Source organism: Schistocerca americana, chromosome 8 (assembly GCF_021461395.2).
Source record: "Schistocerca americana isolate TAMUIC-IGC-003095 chromosome 8, iqSchAmer2.1, whole genome shotgun sequence".
In the NCBI taxonomy this organism is placed as follows: Eukaryota; Metazoa; Arthropoda; class Insecta; order Orthoptera; family Acrididae; genus Schistocerca; species Schistocerca americana.
The window spans coordinates 279,747,888-279,763,681 of record NC_060126.1 but is presented as its reverse complement, the minus strand read 5'-3'; the positions used below and the strand labels follow the sequence as shown (position 1 = coordinate 279,763,681).

General features: G+C 44.3%; 1 protein-coding gene across 1 annotated transcript; it reads right to left on the bottom strand.

Moving 5' to 3' along the window:
* Positions 1-526: 526 nt before the first annotated feature.
* Positions 527-15,468, bottom strand: LOC124545341 (endocuticle structural glycoprotein SgAbd-9). Its single transcript, XM_047124240.1, has 4 exons — positions 15,357-15,468; positions 10,248-10,393; positions 4,842-4,968; positions 527-1,692 (listed from the first exon to the last, which is right to left on the bottom strand). The coding sequence occupies exons 1-4, from the start codon at positions 15,363-15,365 to the stop codon at positions 1,531-1,533; spliced, it is 444 nt and encodes a 147-aa protein (XP_046980196.1). The 5' UTR covers positions 15,366-15,468; the 3' UTR covers positions 527-1,530.
* Between the last annotated feature and the right edge of the window lie 326 nt (positions 15,469-15,794).

The following is a 15,794-nucleotide window of genomic DNA, read 5'->3' as shown; positions in this document are numbered from 1 at the left end:
CGGAATATATCGTAATGAAGTGACTGTAATTTTTATCGCGAGAAGGAATTGGAGTGGCAAGACCTATCATGGAAATAATACCATCAAACTTCGCTAGACCGCAGTTCGAGCGAAAACTCGGGAGTTTCACAGAATCTGGATTGCAATCATTTATTTATTTATTACTTACCGTTGTTACACATGACCTGCACCCTAGATGACATTTCAATCCGTGTTTTACAGTTGTTTTTATTATTAATATCCTTGATGTTGTTGTTGTGGTCTTCAGTCCAGAGACTGGTTTGATGCAGCTCTCCATGCTACTCTATCCTGTGATATCTTTAGTGCATTAAAATCGCTAAGACAGGCCGTTATGATAGTACCAGCAAAAATCACTGGATTGCAGGCCGACCAAAAGATTGAACAGAACCTCGTGTATGTTGCAGAAGCCGTATCACAGAAACAATTTAGGAAAGTGACCAATTATGTGGTTGCAACAAAGGAGGGATAAATGGTGGGATGGTTGTAGGAAAAAACTAACACAATGTTTTTTATGAATAACTGTGGAGTTTTATTGCTCTACAATTAATACACAAACTATATTTAAATACATTAAATTACAAAAATCGTCACAGTGACCGTCGAGTCATTTCCAAATCAAAGCCATGTCAGTTGTACGGTGGAGCAAGTCGCGTAGGGAACCAAGAGGATTGAGTTGTCACCAAGATTCGGTCCGCATACCTCGTCGCCACAAGTTCGCACCTCCAGCGCTTCTAGGAACGAAGACGAGTGGTTCTACAGAGTTACAGATGCGACTAGTGTGTGAAGAGAGAGTAGCATTATGAGGAGGAGGATGGTGCGTTGCAACGCGGCGAATGCAAGTTCTTTTCGACGGTTTGACAGGAACTGTTTCAGATAATGTGCCTGTACTTCAGTTCAGCAATGAGATTGCGTGACTGTCGACACTTGCAGAGAACATCCGGGTTGAAATATGCAAGAGATGACTCCGGTCTTGCGTCATTCGCATTAGGTTATACATACCATGCTGTGGAAGAAGCGCGATAGCCTGTCATTCCGAACGATCTGCGATTTGTAATTGTGCAGATGTTGCTTCACGCCGCGAGGCTCGGACTGGTGAAATCACTATACTCGCATCTGTAATTCCCCCACGTCACGGAGGTGCGACTTCGGGCTCGTTTACGAAGGAAGCTCGTAATGAGGAGGAGAAGAGAAGTAAATGGGTGACCAGTACGTGAAACTGGTCAGAGATATGAATGGTGAAACACAAACGCTGTAAGGTGTCTTGCTAGCAGTGCGGGATGTGACAGATTGGATGGATGGGGCAAGTACGGATGAGAGGCAACCAGACCCCTGTTGAGCACTTCTTGGATCGCCTCCAGTGTTAATTGGGGAGTCTGAGATGGGCGCAACAGTGGGGGCTGGTGTGGTTGAGGTACTTGTCAGTTGCAGACCGCTCCTGGGCGAAGGTCCCTCGGTTCCCGGGCGCCGCGGCGGGCGAATCATGTGCAGTTTGGTGAAGGGCGTAGGTCCTCAGAAGGGCCTTCCGCGGAAGGGGATGGGCGTGGGCACTCCGGGCAGGATGGGGCCCTCGGCGCGGGCCTGCGCCACCTGAGCGGCCACGGCGCGGCTGATGGCGGGGGCGACCACGTTGCCGACCGGCTGGAAGCCGTTCTCGTCAGCCACGTAGTTCACCTGCAACACGAAACCGCACTCATATGATGCTGTGTCATATCGAGAGGTTGTAGCAATTGACAACTGTACTGAAATGAAGGAGGATCTGCAGCGAATTGACGCATGGTGCAGGGAATGGCAATTGAATCTCAATGTAGACAAGTGTAATGTGCTGCGAATACATAGAAAGAAAGATTCCTTATCATTTAGCTACAATATATCAGGTCAGCAACTGGAAGTAGTTAACGCCATAAATTATCTGGGAGTACGCTTTAGGAGTGATTTAAAATGGAATGATCATATAAAGTTGATCGTCGGTAAAGCAGATGCCAGACTGAGATTCACTGGAAGAATCCTAAGGAAGTGCAATCCGAAAACAGAGGAAGTAGGATACAGTACGCTTGTTCGCCCACTGCTTGAATACTGATCAGCAGTGTGAGATCCGTACCAGATAGGGTTGATAGAAGAGATAGAGAAGATCCAACGGAGAGCAGCGCGCTTCGTTACAGTATCATTTAGTAATCGCGAAAGCGTTACGGAGATGACAGATAAACTTCAGTGAGAGACGCTCAGTAGCTCGGTACGGGCTTTTGTTGAAGTTTCGAGAACATACCTTCACCGAGGAGTCAAGCAGTATATTGCTCCCTCCCACGTATATCTCGCGAAGAGACCATGAAGTTAAAATCAGAGACATTAGAGCCCACAGAGGCATACCGACAATCCTTCTTTCCACGAACAATACGAGACTGGAACAGAAGGGAGAACCGATAGAGGTACTCAAGGTACCCTTCGCCACACACCGTCAGGTGGCTTACGGAGTATAGATGTAGATGTAGAAAGGCAGACACATAAGCATAAGTATACCAGGTAATTAACAAAAGTAGAACAATGCTAATAGGATGAAGTCGAATTACATCAGGCAGTGCTGAAGGAGTTAGATTAGGAAATGATCCAGTAGTAGATGTTTTTTTCCGATGTTGAGAGTAAAATAAATGGCTATTGATGAACTATGTCGAATTCAAAAATTCATACAGGCAATAACAAGAACGTCTTTCCTGAAGGTGTTTCTCTAGTCCCCGTATACGCCTCTCCCGATAGACCAAGGGGCGACACCTGTCACTATATTTTTATGTAGTAGGACGACATCTTCAGCTGAAGGCTCATACCTGCTACATAGAGGTATTTCTCTGGAGTTTTGTGCAGAGGTAGGAAGGACTGGAGCGGATAGAATAGTGTGGAAACCGGCATCGAGCTAGTCTTCGGACTGATGAGCGCAACAACTCACGAGGCTGTGTAGCCTGAATACAGCACTGAGAAGGGTTCAAGGAAAACAAATAATCGAGGGAATGATATAAAACTAAATTCCAAGGGCACTGATAATCTGGTGGACCAGGATCTACCAATACTTCTGCGCACAAATTACACTGATAGGTAGATTACGTTAGGTTGTGTGTTGGCGAAGCCGATGAATGTGATGATATGAGAATAACCGTAATTCCTTTTATGGTTCGTATTTTACACATTTTGGAGATCGCTGAGTGTTTTGCAATTATGATCAAACGGGAAGTATCGACAGTTGTATCCAAACTGAATCTTTTACAATAATGTACAAATAGTAGGTAATATTTCAGAAACTGACTATTGTGAGCTATTTGTCTGTTAACTACATATGTTTCAAAATAAATAAGCCAACAAATTCGACAATTTCGAGCTGCCGTCAAAAATAGGTCGGTCGAAACCTGTTGACACCAGAACGTCGTATTTTACATGTAACGTAGTGATGTTGGGATGTGTGACGTCATATCTGCGCAAACAGAGAACATATCACTGACAGTATTTCCTTTCCTTTCATGCAATTTTTGGATAGTCTGATTTGTAGCGTGTCCTGATATCTGTGTTGTTCTGGAAGCGGAGTGTTTGATTGTAACTTGGCAAAATCACAGAATTTAAACAAAGAATCTTAGTTAAGGTCACACAGAATCTGGAATGAAAAGGAAGGGCCGAGTGGGAATTCGTGACTTTCTGCCCCACGGGGCAAGGTGGTAATCCAATGGCGAAAGTTGAAAATTAGTGCCGGATCGGGAATCGAACTCGGATTTGCGGTTGCCTTGACCGACCGACTCAGAATTCCATCTTGTCGCACGCTGAAATGTGTTCCTTTTCCAATAGCCCCGTACTCGCAAATTATTGATTCCCTTAGGAATTCTGACGATATTAGTGCATCCACACTGAAACAAATGTCAAGGAGACCTGTCCGACACATCAGACACAACTGAAAAAATATGTACATTAGATGAAATCCGCACTGCTGCGTAAAGGTATAGGTTTATCGAGCGTTAGCATAGCCAGTGACTGTGATTGCAAAAGAATAAATAAATTCTTGCTGCTGTGCTGAGATAATGCGTCAAAGTAGAAGGGTGGCATCAGTAATTTTAGTATTTTGTTAAAATGATTCAGAATCGTAAATGACTTGTCCACGGTAGAGTTTGTCATTATGGGGTTACATAAATACGTTGATGTTAGAAGCACTGGTAGAAAATTAAACTGAAAGTGGTTGGTAGTTGGTATATCCGAGAGCTACGTCAACGTTTAATGCCATGTTGTTATGCATACATTGACACTAGTAGTCGTCACTTTGTACAGCTGCTATATAATTTTAGTTATAGAAGTATGGTTCGCTCCTACGTAAAGTACGAACTCTAGAGGTGAGGAAATGTGTCTGTCAAGGGAGAGAAAGAGTAGCACAGTTTTGTAATAAGGCACCCGAAGAAAAAGGCTAAATGCGCCCTGGAAGAATGAGTAGAGAGGAAAATCTGTAGAATTACGTAAATTTATCAGCGATTATGAATACAGCAGTCATGCTGGGGTGAAGAAATAAGAGTAACGTTGAACGAGTGGAAGACGACAGACTGGTAAGAGCGAAAGTTAATATTTTCAAAGTATGCCTTTGTATGCTCGACTGTGACCCATATGTGCCTTTAGCGGCGTCTGCGCTCCGAACTAAGCCTCGGATCTCCGACCGGCTCGGAGCTTCTTTCGTCTATAACGATTCGTTTCCTTGACGTGTTTGTCGCCATAAACGGCTTAGAAGAATTCCAGCATCAGTTATGGAAAGTTGTCCGGTGGTACTGCGTCGCAAAGAAGCAGCGGCGACCAGCTGTAAGCCTTACCTGCACGGGGACGCCGTCGGTGCCAACGTAGGTGTAGGAACCCTGGACGGCCTGAGCTTCCAGAGGAGTTCCAGGAGCGTTGACCACTCCACTCTCCTGCCGCGCGCTGCCGTCAGCGCTCTCGTAGCTGAAACACGCACAGTGGCTCCATCACACCTCTGACGCCACACTGTCGTCACGCACACGCACACACACACACACACACACACACACACACACACACACACACACATTTCTGATTATACTCTTGGACAATCGTCAACACCGCTTACTTGAGTTCCAGTCCATTAGTTCAGACAAAGGTTTTCGTGAGGTTTCCTTTGCCCATCAGGCCAGTGTCGAAACTGGAACTAACCTTCCAAGTTTTCCCAACCGAAACCCCTCCTACCCCACTCTCATCTAAATGGGATATTTCACTGAATAGAAGATGGTGTTGCTCTACAACATCCTGCCCAGCTTCCATGTGTAGGGAATAATGAATATGCAAAATATTGCGCGCTCATAAACACCCAATTTTAATTTTTTGGTTGAACAATGGACTGTATTGTTCGAGAAATAAACTGAAGCACAAAGCATGTTTAGAAAATAAGTTAACTGTGACCATAACGGGCTGCGGTTTTCTTTATGCTTTGAGGGTTGCCAATACTGAGTGGTAAAGGGGGAGTCCCCCGGCCAGAGCGAGCATTGAAGGAACGCGGTGTTACGTAAGCTCACGTGGTAGCAACCAGTTGCGTGAAAGATAGTAAAAAATACAGCCAAGCATGATCCACGTGTTATGATCCGCTTCCTGCCGCCACTGGCCGAAGTTTTCTCGCGAGTCAAAAGGCTTATGGTGAAAGTGTTATGAATAGAACGAGAGTGTTTAAGTGGTGCCTGGAATGTATTGGAGGCAGAACAAATGTTCATGACGAACAGAGGAGCGGATGATCTTCCATTTCGGCTGACGAGTTTGTGCAAAAAATCGAGAAACGTGTTCGTGATGAAATTTTTGCTATGTTTATACAACTCTCCGCAACTCTCTTACACGAGACACTCACTGAAACGCTGGGATACCGGAAAATGTGTACAAGATGGGTCCCAAAACAGTTGACTCAGCAGCAGAAGTAAAATCGGGTCAGTAGCGCTTACGAGTTTCTTGAGCAACTTGAGGATTTTCTGAGCTCTAATGCAACTGGAGATCAAACGTGGGTGCCTCATTACATGCCTGAGACAAACAGACCGTGCAATCACCAACGATATTGCGAGACCCTACAAATCTCAAAAGTAGCACACAAAACAGAAGGAGGGGAATGCTGGCCAGAGGAGAGTACTTGTTGCACAGCCCTGGCCGCCATCAAGATGCTCTTCGACTCATTTGGGTATTTCCCTGATATTTTTCACTTCCCTGAAGGGGAACATGAGTTGAATTAAATTTTCAAACAACGAACAGGGGCAGAAAGAGGTTCTGAAGTGGGCGAAGAATTTGGCGGACGAGTCCTTAGAGGACGGTGTAAAGGAGCTTGTGCCATGAAATACCACATTCATTGACGGGATGACGGTTATGTGGAAAAATAGTCAACAAGTATATCAACAGTATCCTGTAATTCTTTTCTTTTCATATACACGTTTCCTAAGTAAAATATAAAAACCTAATATATTTACATTCAGAAAGTACCTTGTATTTCCAATCCCCTAGCCCAGACCAAACTTTTTGGGATGTTCCCCTTCGCTATCAGACGAATGCCAGAACTGAGAATCCCCTCGCACTTATTCCTAAATGGGACTCTTTTTACCCCACAACCAATCCAAGAATACTGCATACGAGGAGTTTTCTGTCTATACACTTAGGAAATACACATACTCCAGGCTGTATACTAGATTTTGATAGGAACTTATTGTCCCAGTATTAAATTTCATGCCAATTCCTCCCTAAAAATTCTTACATCGAAGTATTTGTACGCGTTGACTCACTGATGTTATAGTCATAGGACAGTACGTGTTTTTCGGTTTTTGAAGCGCACAATTTTAAATTTACGAACATTTAAAGGAAGTTTCCAACATTTGCACCAATTTGAAACCTTCTCGTGATGTTACTGAATATTTGTGCAGCTGTTTTTCAGACACTGCTTATTACGTATAACTGTACCGTCTACAGAAGGTCCAAGGCTACTATTAATATTATGAGGAACAATAGCAAAACAGCAATCAGTCGCAATCACACTGTTTTTTTTATTATTATTCTTGAGTTTTCTTCCTGTGGACCAGTAAAGTCATATGATGACATGTACTGCAGTGAGTTTATTGAAAAAAGTGGCAAATGCACTGAAGATGGGTATTAGTAACTGAAATTATTAGTAGATAAAATCTAGATTCGCAGGAATTTAAAAAAATCTATGGGATTGCGACTGATTGCTGTATTCTCATTCAGTCGCCGTGCACAACGGTTCCGTATGGAATCAAAGTTGGCAAGTATTAATATTGCCTGCCAGCTCACTAAAACGTAGCATCAACAGAAAGGGACACTTTCAGGTGCACGTGTGATGTTAATTATATCTCTGTCGCTTAACCTCCACCTAAGATAGCTTTCTGCGTCCTCATACCAATAAATTCTCAATCCAGTCACAGATGCCTTTCGATACCCCAAATAAACGTATTTTCCTTAGTACGTGTTGTTGTTTAACTGAATCAAATGCTTTCTGTAGGTCGGGTAATGCTGCGTTTTGCTGGCGGCCTTGAACGGTGGCTTTCGGGATTTTACGTGAGAAAGCGCAAGTTTGGTTTGCATGACGGATACTTTCGTATATGGTGTTGGTTCAGATGGTGGACGACATACTGTTTGAAATACAGCATTACATTTGAGCTCCCGGACGTTGAGTTGGCCAGTAGCTCACGACAGTGCCTCCGACATTAGAAGAATACTGCCGACGGGAGTTCACGCTTTCCTGGTAGACGTGGTTTTGCGTAACTCGCTACTGGGCGACTCGGGGCTGGGTCAGACCGCACATCGACCATCTGCCGCGGAGAAACCTTGACTCGCAGCAGCGGCGCCGCCGTGGGCGTGAGGGACCTGCTGCCGGCACCTCATACAGCGAGCAGGCGGGCCGCCACACGCCCTTTCGCGTCGTGCGTTCGTAAGGGCCCAACCGCTAGCGAAAGCCGTCGAGGTGTGTCGACTGGATGTCGGAGTAGCGTAGGTTCGAGTCGAGCCACATCCGCATAGCTTGCGTCATCTGCGTAAATATCGTGCAAGCCACTTTACAGCGCATCCCAGAGAGTGCTTCGTGCTGTAATTACTGGCTACCTTTACTATCCACGTATGAACCGAGGAAAGGTGTCTGAGTGAGTCTGTAGACGTCCTGGCCCCACTATCTTGTCCTTATGATTCCAAGAAGAACTAGACGGTAAAGACAGTACAACAACTGCCTACTACGAAACACTTGCCTTAACATTTATTGAACAGCTTATTACAAGGAGAGTGTAGCGATTTTCTTTCCAATTCTGTGAGCGCCATCGTACACGACCAAAAATAAATGTGGTGGTCTTAGAGCCGCTCCTACTAATTACTTCGCCCAGATCCTACCCTCCTTAAATACCAAACAATGGTGCAGCATACCTCTATTCTCGAATACAGTATTAGTAAACACGTATCTACTTGTACACGAGCTAGTTTGATCTGTTCCACCTTCTCTATCTCGCTAATAAGTTTCGAGCTGCGGAATTCGGTTAGCTTGGTTATCGTTAGATTATAACTTAAATATTTGTAATGCTTAAGTCGTTCGTATGCATGTTCCGAATTGCGCCATTACTGAAATTCGGTAGTTCTTCAGTAGCTCCTCATCTGCCTCAACAATCCGTATGTAATGCAAGTTTTACGGAGGTATAACGGCAGAACTTAGTATGCGTGCCGTGTAGTACCAGTACAATCTCATATTTTTAAATTCATGCTCCTCCATTTCCCTACGCCTTAGATTACACTTACATGCATTACGCGTCTTTTGGAACTGGTAATGCTTGCTGATGTTGTATCATCTTCTAGAGAGTTTATGTAGAAGAACAGAAAAAAGCTAAATGATGTCCGCTCACTTAGCTGAGTGCTCAGTGCGTCCGAGTGGCATGTAGCGGGCCAGTGTTCGACTTCCGGCCGGGTCGGAGATTTTCCTCCCTCGGGGTATGCATGTTGTGTTGTCCTCATCATCATTTCATCCTCGTCACCACGCAAGTGTCCTATTGTGCTCTCAACTGGAAAGATCTGCTACTCTGCAGCATAACTTCCGCAGGTGGGGACTGCCAGCCGTCGACGGCACAGAATCATTTCTCTTCAGCTAAATGAACTACTGTCATGGATACATAAAAGTTCCATTTTAAACAGCAATCTTGCGATGGTGACCTTTTTCATTTCTTTCATGGCCTGAAATTGTGCGTATCGTGGCTCACCTACTAGGTTACCTGATAAATTTCCAGAAAGTACAAGAAACAATGAGTTCAGTATTTCGTAAAGAAAGTGCATCGTTAGTTCTGTTACAGGAGAACTCTCAATCAGAGCTGTGCGTCAATTTCCTCGAATGTTCAAATGAGTGTGAATTTCTAAGGTTCAAATAGTTCAAAAGGGCTCTGACCGCTATGGGACTTAACTTCTGAGGTCATCAGTCCCCTAGACTTAGAACTACTTAAACCTAAATAACCTAAGGACAGCACACTAATCCATGGCCGAGGCAGGATTCGAACCTGCGACCGTAGCGGTCGCGCGGTTCCAGACTGTATCGCATAGAACCGCTCGGCCACCCCGGCCGGCAATTTCTAAGGGACCAAACTGCTGAGGCCATCGGTCCGTAGACTAATACACTACTTAAACTAACTTAAACTAAAACGATCTAAGGACAACACACACACCCATGCCCAAGGGAGGACTCGAACCTCTGGCGCGAGTGGCCGCGCAATCTGTAACATGGCACTTCAAACCCACCGGGCCACTCCGCGCGGCTCAATTTCCTCCTTCTAGCATTGATGTAAGATTGGTAAACCTTCAGGCTCTAGTAAATTAATGTGGTTATTCTTTGTGCCTCTTGTCATCACAGTGACAATGACGAGTGGGATGACGTTACAATACAGAATCATAGATTAGATTTGAGAGACTTGAATTCTGAAATATTATCGTCACTGTTTTCGTATTAAGGCCATTTATTTCCTTGTAGAACTGTGAAATGAGAAGTCGAGGTCGGAGCTCGAATTTCACATTCGTTTTGAGAGAACCTCGTGACGTGTGATAGTGTGTGCCAGGAAAGCAAAGTATCAAGAGAGTAAAGAATTCAGGAATTACTCCGGATTAACTTCCGTTTGGTTATACATCTCTGAGTTGTTTACATCCGCGAATGTGTCTTTTCTCGTGTACCTTCCACGGGATTGGCACTCGGGCAGAAAAGTACTCACCTGAATGTGTAGGAGCCGTCGACTCCGTTGAGGTCGAAGTTCTGGCTGACGATGGGCACGAAGGCACCCGGGACCACGGGTCGTGGCACGAAGGGGACTTGGGGGGCGGCACGGCACGCCACGGCCAGGGACAGCACTGCCAGGATCTGCAACAACACAGGGCGCAGGGGCCTCACTGGGGGTCGAACACCACTGCTCCTACCACGAGGCGCTACACCACCTTTACATCAACTTTAGAAACAGCGTTTCACCAGACAACCAGCCAGCCTTCCTGAGACGAATTTTATGGCCTGAGAATACAATTGCGCATTCAACTATGGCATCAGTGAGCTTAAAGAAAATGTTATGAGTTGCAACAGTGGTCTTCCATTCAATAAAAGTGTACAGCATAATGCAGAGTTAAGAAATTTACAGTTGCAAGAAAGAAGTTCCTTTCCTGAAATTTTATGTTATTCAACTCCATAAACTGCAGTTCAAATGGTTCAAATGGCTCTAAGCACTATGGGACTTGACATCTGACGTCATCAGTACCCTAGAACTTAGAACTACTTAACACCTGCTTTCTTCAAGAACAGGGTCCGCAACTCCCAATAATGAGTGAAGTGTTGAGATGAGAAAGAAAATAAGCTACTAGTCTTACACAGTGCAAGGCACAGGACGTAAGGTTTTACAAAAACGAAAAGTGAAAAGAAACGCTAAAAAAATTATACTGCGAATATGTGATGTGAATCGACGGAGATGTTTTCTGTTATCTACTTCCACAATATTTTTATCAAGCCCCGATTCTCTGCTACCTCAGTAATCCATCGCTGTACACAATGTAGTGCTTAACATTTCTTCTTTGCTTTTTTCTTGCTTTTTTTTTATTCTTTCTTAGTACATGTTCGTTGAGTCTATGTTTCATTGCATGGTCGTATATATGGCTATTTATTCAGTAATTGGTTCAAATGGCTCTGAGCACTATGGGACTCAACAGCTGAGGTCATCAGTCCCCTAGAACCTACAACTACTTAAACCTAACTAATCTAAGGACGTCACACACATCCATGCCCGAGGCAGGATTCGAACCTGCGACCGTAGCAGCAGCGTGGTTCCGGACTGAAGCGCCGAAGACCGCTCGGTTACAACGGCCGGCAACTGCAGTTCGAATAACGTTATGGAATGGGTTTCATGTGTCAAGTGCATAGACCACGCAATGATGTCCGTCTAAGAATGTTAATTAAACCTCAAATATGGTGATGAGATACAAACTCGTGGCTACTTCTATGTTGTTATAAGGAAGCGACATGCGGTTTCTAAAGAAAGGGAAAGGAAGAAACAACGTTACCAGCGGTAGTAACGAAGTTTATGAGAAAAATAGCACAGTGCACAAGAAGATGTATGGGAGGAATTGCAAAAATAGCGATGGAAATAGAAAAAAAAGAAAATGAGAGAACATTTTCTAGTCTACAGGAAAATTTAAATTTCTCAGGCAGTGAATACCTACTGAAGCTTCCCAAAAGATATATCTACACACGTAATGATGGCGAAAATCTTCAGAAAATGAAATTAAGATGTCGTGCGACAGTTATTACTAAGCGAAAGAATAATAAGTAAAAGGAAAACAGGTACAATTGTGGTAAATGGTGGGAATAATTCCACTAAAACTTACTCGAAGAGCACGCACGTAGTTGAGATAATGAGCGTCAAGCTAAATCCTAACCACCCCGTAGAAGAAAGCGTTGTCATTTAAGTCCGTATATACAAGGTTAGGCGTTGAAGGAAATACGTTCACAAAAAAAACGGTTCAAATGGCTCTGAGCACTATGGGACTTAACTGCTGTGGTCATCAGTCCCCTAGAACTTAGAACTACTTAAACCTAGCTAACCTAAGGACATCACACACATCCATGCCCGAGGCAGGATTCGAACCTGCGACCGTAGCGGTCACGCGGTTCCAGACTGTGGCGCCTAGAACCGCACGGCCACTCCGGCCGGCAATATGTTCACATTTTTGCTTATGATGATGTCGCGACATTCCGATGTTGAAATGAGAATTGGATTAACTCGACAATGATGAGTTTAGCGAAGCAACCACCTCACAAATCATTGAAAATTTTAACCTCAGTGGTCGAATCGATGTTTGCACAAGGCTCTTGCTGAAATAGAGCTGTAAAGTTAGTTATTTACGGACCTTTTCCGATATTTTTGTTTTAATATTGCCATCACAAGATGCATTGGGATGAAAAAGACTTCCTGAGCCACCAGTGTTTCAAGTTATATCCAGCAGTTCTTATCCGATATTTATGAAGGATGAGAACCTAACACTCCCATACAAAAGAAGTTGTGGTTTGCAGTATGATATGCAAATTTCACAGTGATAAAACTGAATTATCGCCTATTCCATTTCATAAAATTCAACAGGCTACAGTACAAGCAATTTTTAATAATGTAGCATATATGGCAGCGTTCCAAATTTATTACTGGCTGAATCAGTCGCTGACTTGTCGCAAAATTGGCTGATGGTGGCAAAAATTTAGTGTTTCTTTTCAGTGATCACAGAGCAGGACTTCTACTTTCCTGCTCATTTTCTATGTTCTCGCTTTCCGTGCTACCCGACTCGTCGGTGGCGTTCACAACCAAAATCACGTTTCTACTGAAATCTTTTGTGTAATTTCACAAGAAACGTTCAGTTTACTGAAACAAAGACTGTACCCCGTTTCGTAGGACTGAAACGTGACTCAGCAATGAACACTCCACTCAGTCCAATTGTGCTTTTGTTCCGTACATCGAATAGCCGCAGGAAAGAAAAGCTCTTGTTTCTATTGTTGACAGAGAGAGCAGGCCGCAGTCAACGTTCAGGCAGCGTCTACCAACTAGAGACTAAAGGGCAGCGGAAAGGAAAAAAATGAACAGTAATTCTCCGGTTATTGTGCAGGTCGCAATTAATGCCTAGTCTTTGTGGGTAATTTGTAAAGAGAGGCCGTTGGAACGTAATACGGACACAGGGTGAACCAAGATCCTCCTAACAGTCTATCAGACAGCGTAATAGGTCCCGCGGAGGTCAGGCCTGAATAGCGGGAGGATCATCACGCAAAGGCTGAGGGACCGCCTGGGAACGCTAAGGCAGCGTTTCGTCCTTGCAGAAAAAACAAATATAGTTTTCTCCAAAGCAAGAAATCTATAATTCTCCATGAGAATTGCTTCTTGTAATCTATTTTTAATCCAGAATTCACCGCAACAGGCACACCACAATGACTAAAAACTCTTGTTATTTTTTTATCAATATTTAACTATTTGCGTAGAGTAATAGCAAACTGTAGTATTCCATGGTACTACACTGATAGATCGAAACTTCTATTACTGTCTTCAGACAGAAGGTATTCCCTACTTCCTTGTGCAGATTGAAATTGCTCTGAGCACTATGGGACTTAACATCTGAGGCCATCAGTCCCCTAGAACGTAGAACTACTTAAACCTAACTAACCTAAGGACATCACACACATCCATGCCCGTGGCAGGATTCGAACCTGCGACCGTAGCGGTCGCGCGGTTCCAGACTGAAGCGCCTAGAACCGCTCGACCACACCGGCCGGCTCTTGTGCAGATTTTGTGGTAGAACTTTCGAGCCTGCATATAATCTCAGTTGTATTCCGTTATTTATTTATTTTTTATTTATTTATTTATTTATTTATTTATTTATTTTGCCGTGTGAGCTGTGAACATTCATTTGCAGCAATTGAAATAATTTTAAATACAGCACTCAATTTTTGGGAAATACATTTCAATGTAATTTTCAGTTTAGTTCTTAACGAACAAACGGGTGTAATACGATGCATATGAAAGCACGAATTAGGTTATTTTCCTGACAATTCTTTTATGAATGGAGTGCAAAAGAAGAAAAAGGATTCAGTTACTGGCATCAAGCTACCTAAAGAATGCTCAGAAGTCTTCAATTGTAGACGGTCATTTCTGCTGATTTCTGTAACTTACGTTGTAAAAACCAAATATCGGAAAACTGCTGTTATTGAAGAGCTCGAGGAATTTGTTATTACATACATACCGAGGTAGAATTGAGGAAATCATAAACTACAAATAAGAGTGAATTCTTTAATAGACAATGTTATCTTCCTACACTGTTCAGAAGGTGGAGTGTAAAATGGCTCTGAGCACTATGGGACTTAACTTCTGAGGTCATGAGTCCCCTAGAACTTAGAACTACTTAAACCTAACTAACCTAAGGACATTACACACGTCCATGCCCGAGGCAGGATTCTAATCTGCGACCATAGTAGTCGTGTGGTTCCAAATTGTAGCGCCTAGAACCGTTCGGTCGCTCCGGCCGGCAGGTGGAGTATAGAACTGTCTTTTCCACCTCATCTACGTAATATAATGTTAAGTTCTAAAATATTGAAAAAGTCGATTATGTGGTCCATCATAAGCAGATAAGTTGAAGTCTGTAAACAGGACCATTATCTCAGTTTGGAACTGTACGCCTCAAGGGCCCCACTTGTCAATGACTCCTTTTAACAAAAAATTTCGAAATAATAAAACGGTTCAATATCTAGGAAAATGAGCAGCTTTCTTAATTGGCCAATCAAAATTGTAGTGGGGATCGACGTATCTCATGCTACAGAGATCGTGGCGTTGTTACTATCGTACAGTTATTCCAGTATCAGTATCGGTGCAAATGAATCGCACTGTTGATAGTTACACGTGACAAGTTGAAAATGCACTGGACAAAGAGTGGAGTCCAGAGAAATGAACCACCACAGCACAATTTCCACTGTCTCCTTTTGTTTTTGAATCTACAGAGTCACATCCATTGTGTAGGTGCTACCTCAACCACAGATCTTGGTATGATTCTACATTGCTCATCCGAGCTGATGATGTTGATTGTATCGTATGATTCGTACCATCAGAGGCACAAATCGAGTCCCGTTCGCCAGGAGAAAGGTTTAGACTCATGCTCACAGTGTTACTCATCAACTGGAAAAGCAAGGGTTCCCGGTTCGAATCCCGTTCCTGCATACAGTATGAAACTACCGCGGAGTTTAAACTTGAAAGAAGTTTGACGAAGATGTGGAAAGAAGGCAAACCGAGAGTGACCGTAGAGCTCGGCATACTCACCAGCTTCATGGTGTTGGTTGTGAGAGTTGGCGGTGTCCTGCCTGAGACTGCAGAGGATGCTGTGGCTAGCGACTGTGCCTGCCCGGTGTCGGACGGCGGTATATATAGCTGGCTGAGCTCCTGCGGCAGGGCGGCGCGAGGAGCCGAGGCGTGGCCCTCACCCCGATCTCGCCCCCACCACCCCGCCACCGGAGCGCGCCGCGGTCGCACACAGTGCTGGCTCGGCCAAAGCACACACCTGGGTTAGGAGGACAGGGGGGGGGGGGGGGGGGACGAAGATGCGAACCGGAGCCTCCGTCCCCCAGCAAGACGTGAATTATGGACTCAAATCTGGGGCCTGCAAGGGCGCGCCATGTGGACGATCGGGATTAGTCGCGGGCAGCGGACGCGGTTGCCCCTCGCAGCTGCGACCTTGCTGGAGGCTGGTCGCCACTTTCC

Coding starts and splice junctions, on each gene's coding strand:
- LOC124545341 (XM_047124240.1), bottom strand. Junction 4,969..10,247: donor GACGGCTCCTACACATTCAG/GTGAGTACTTTT, acceptor TGCGTGTTTCAG/CTACGAGAGCGCTGACGGCA. Junction 1,693..4,841: donor CCGACGGCGTCCCCGTGCAG/GTAAGGCTTACA, acceptor TTCGTGTTGCAG/GTGAACTACGTGGCTGACGA.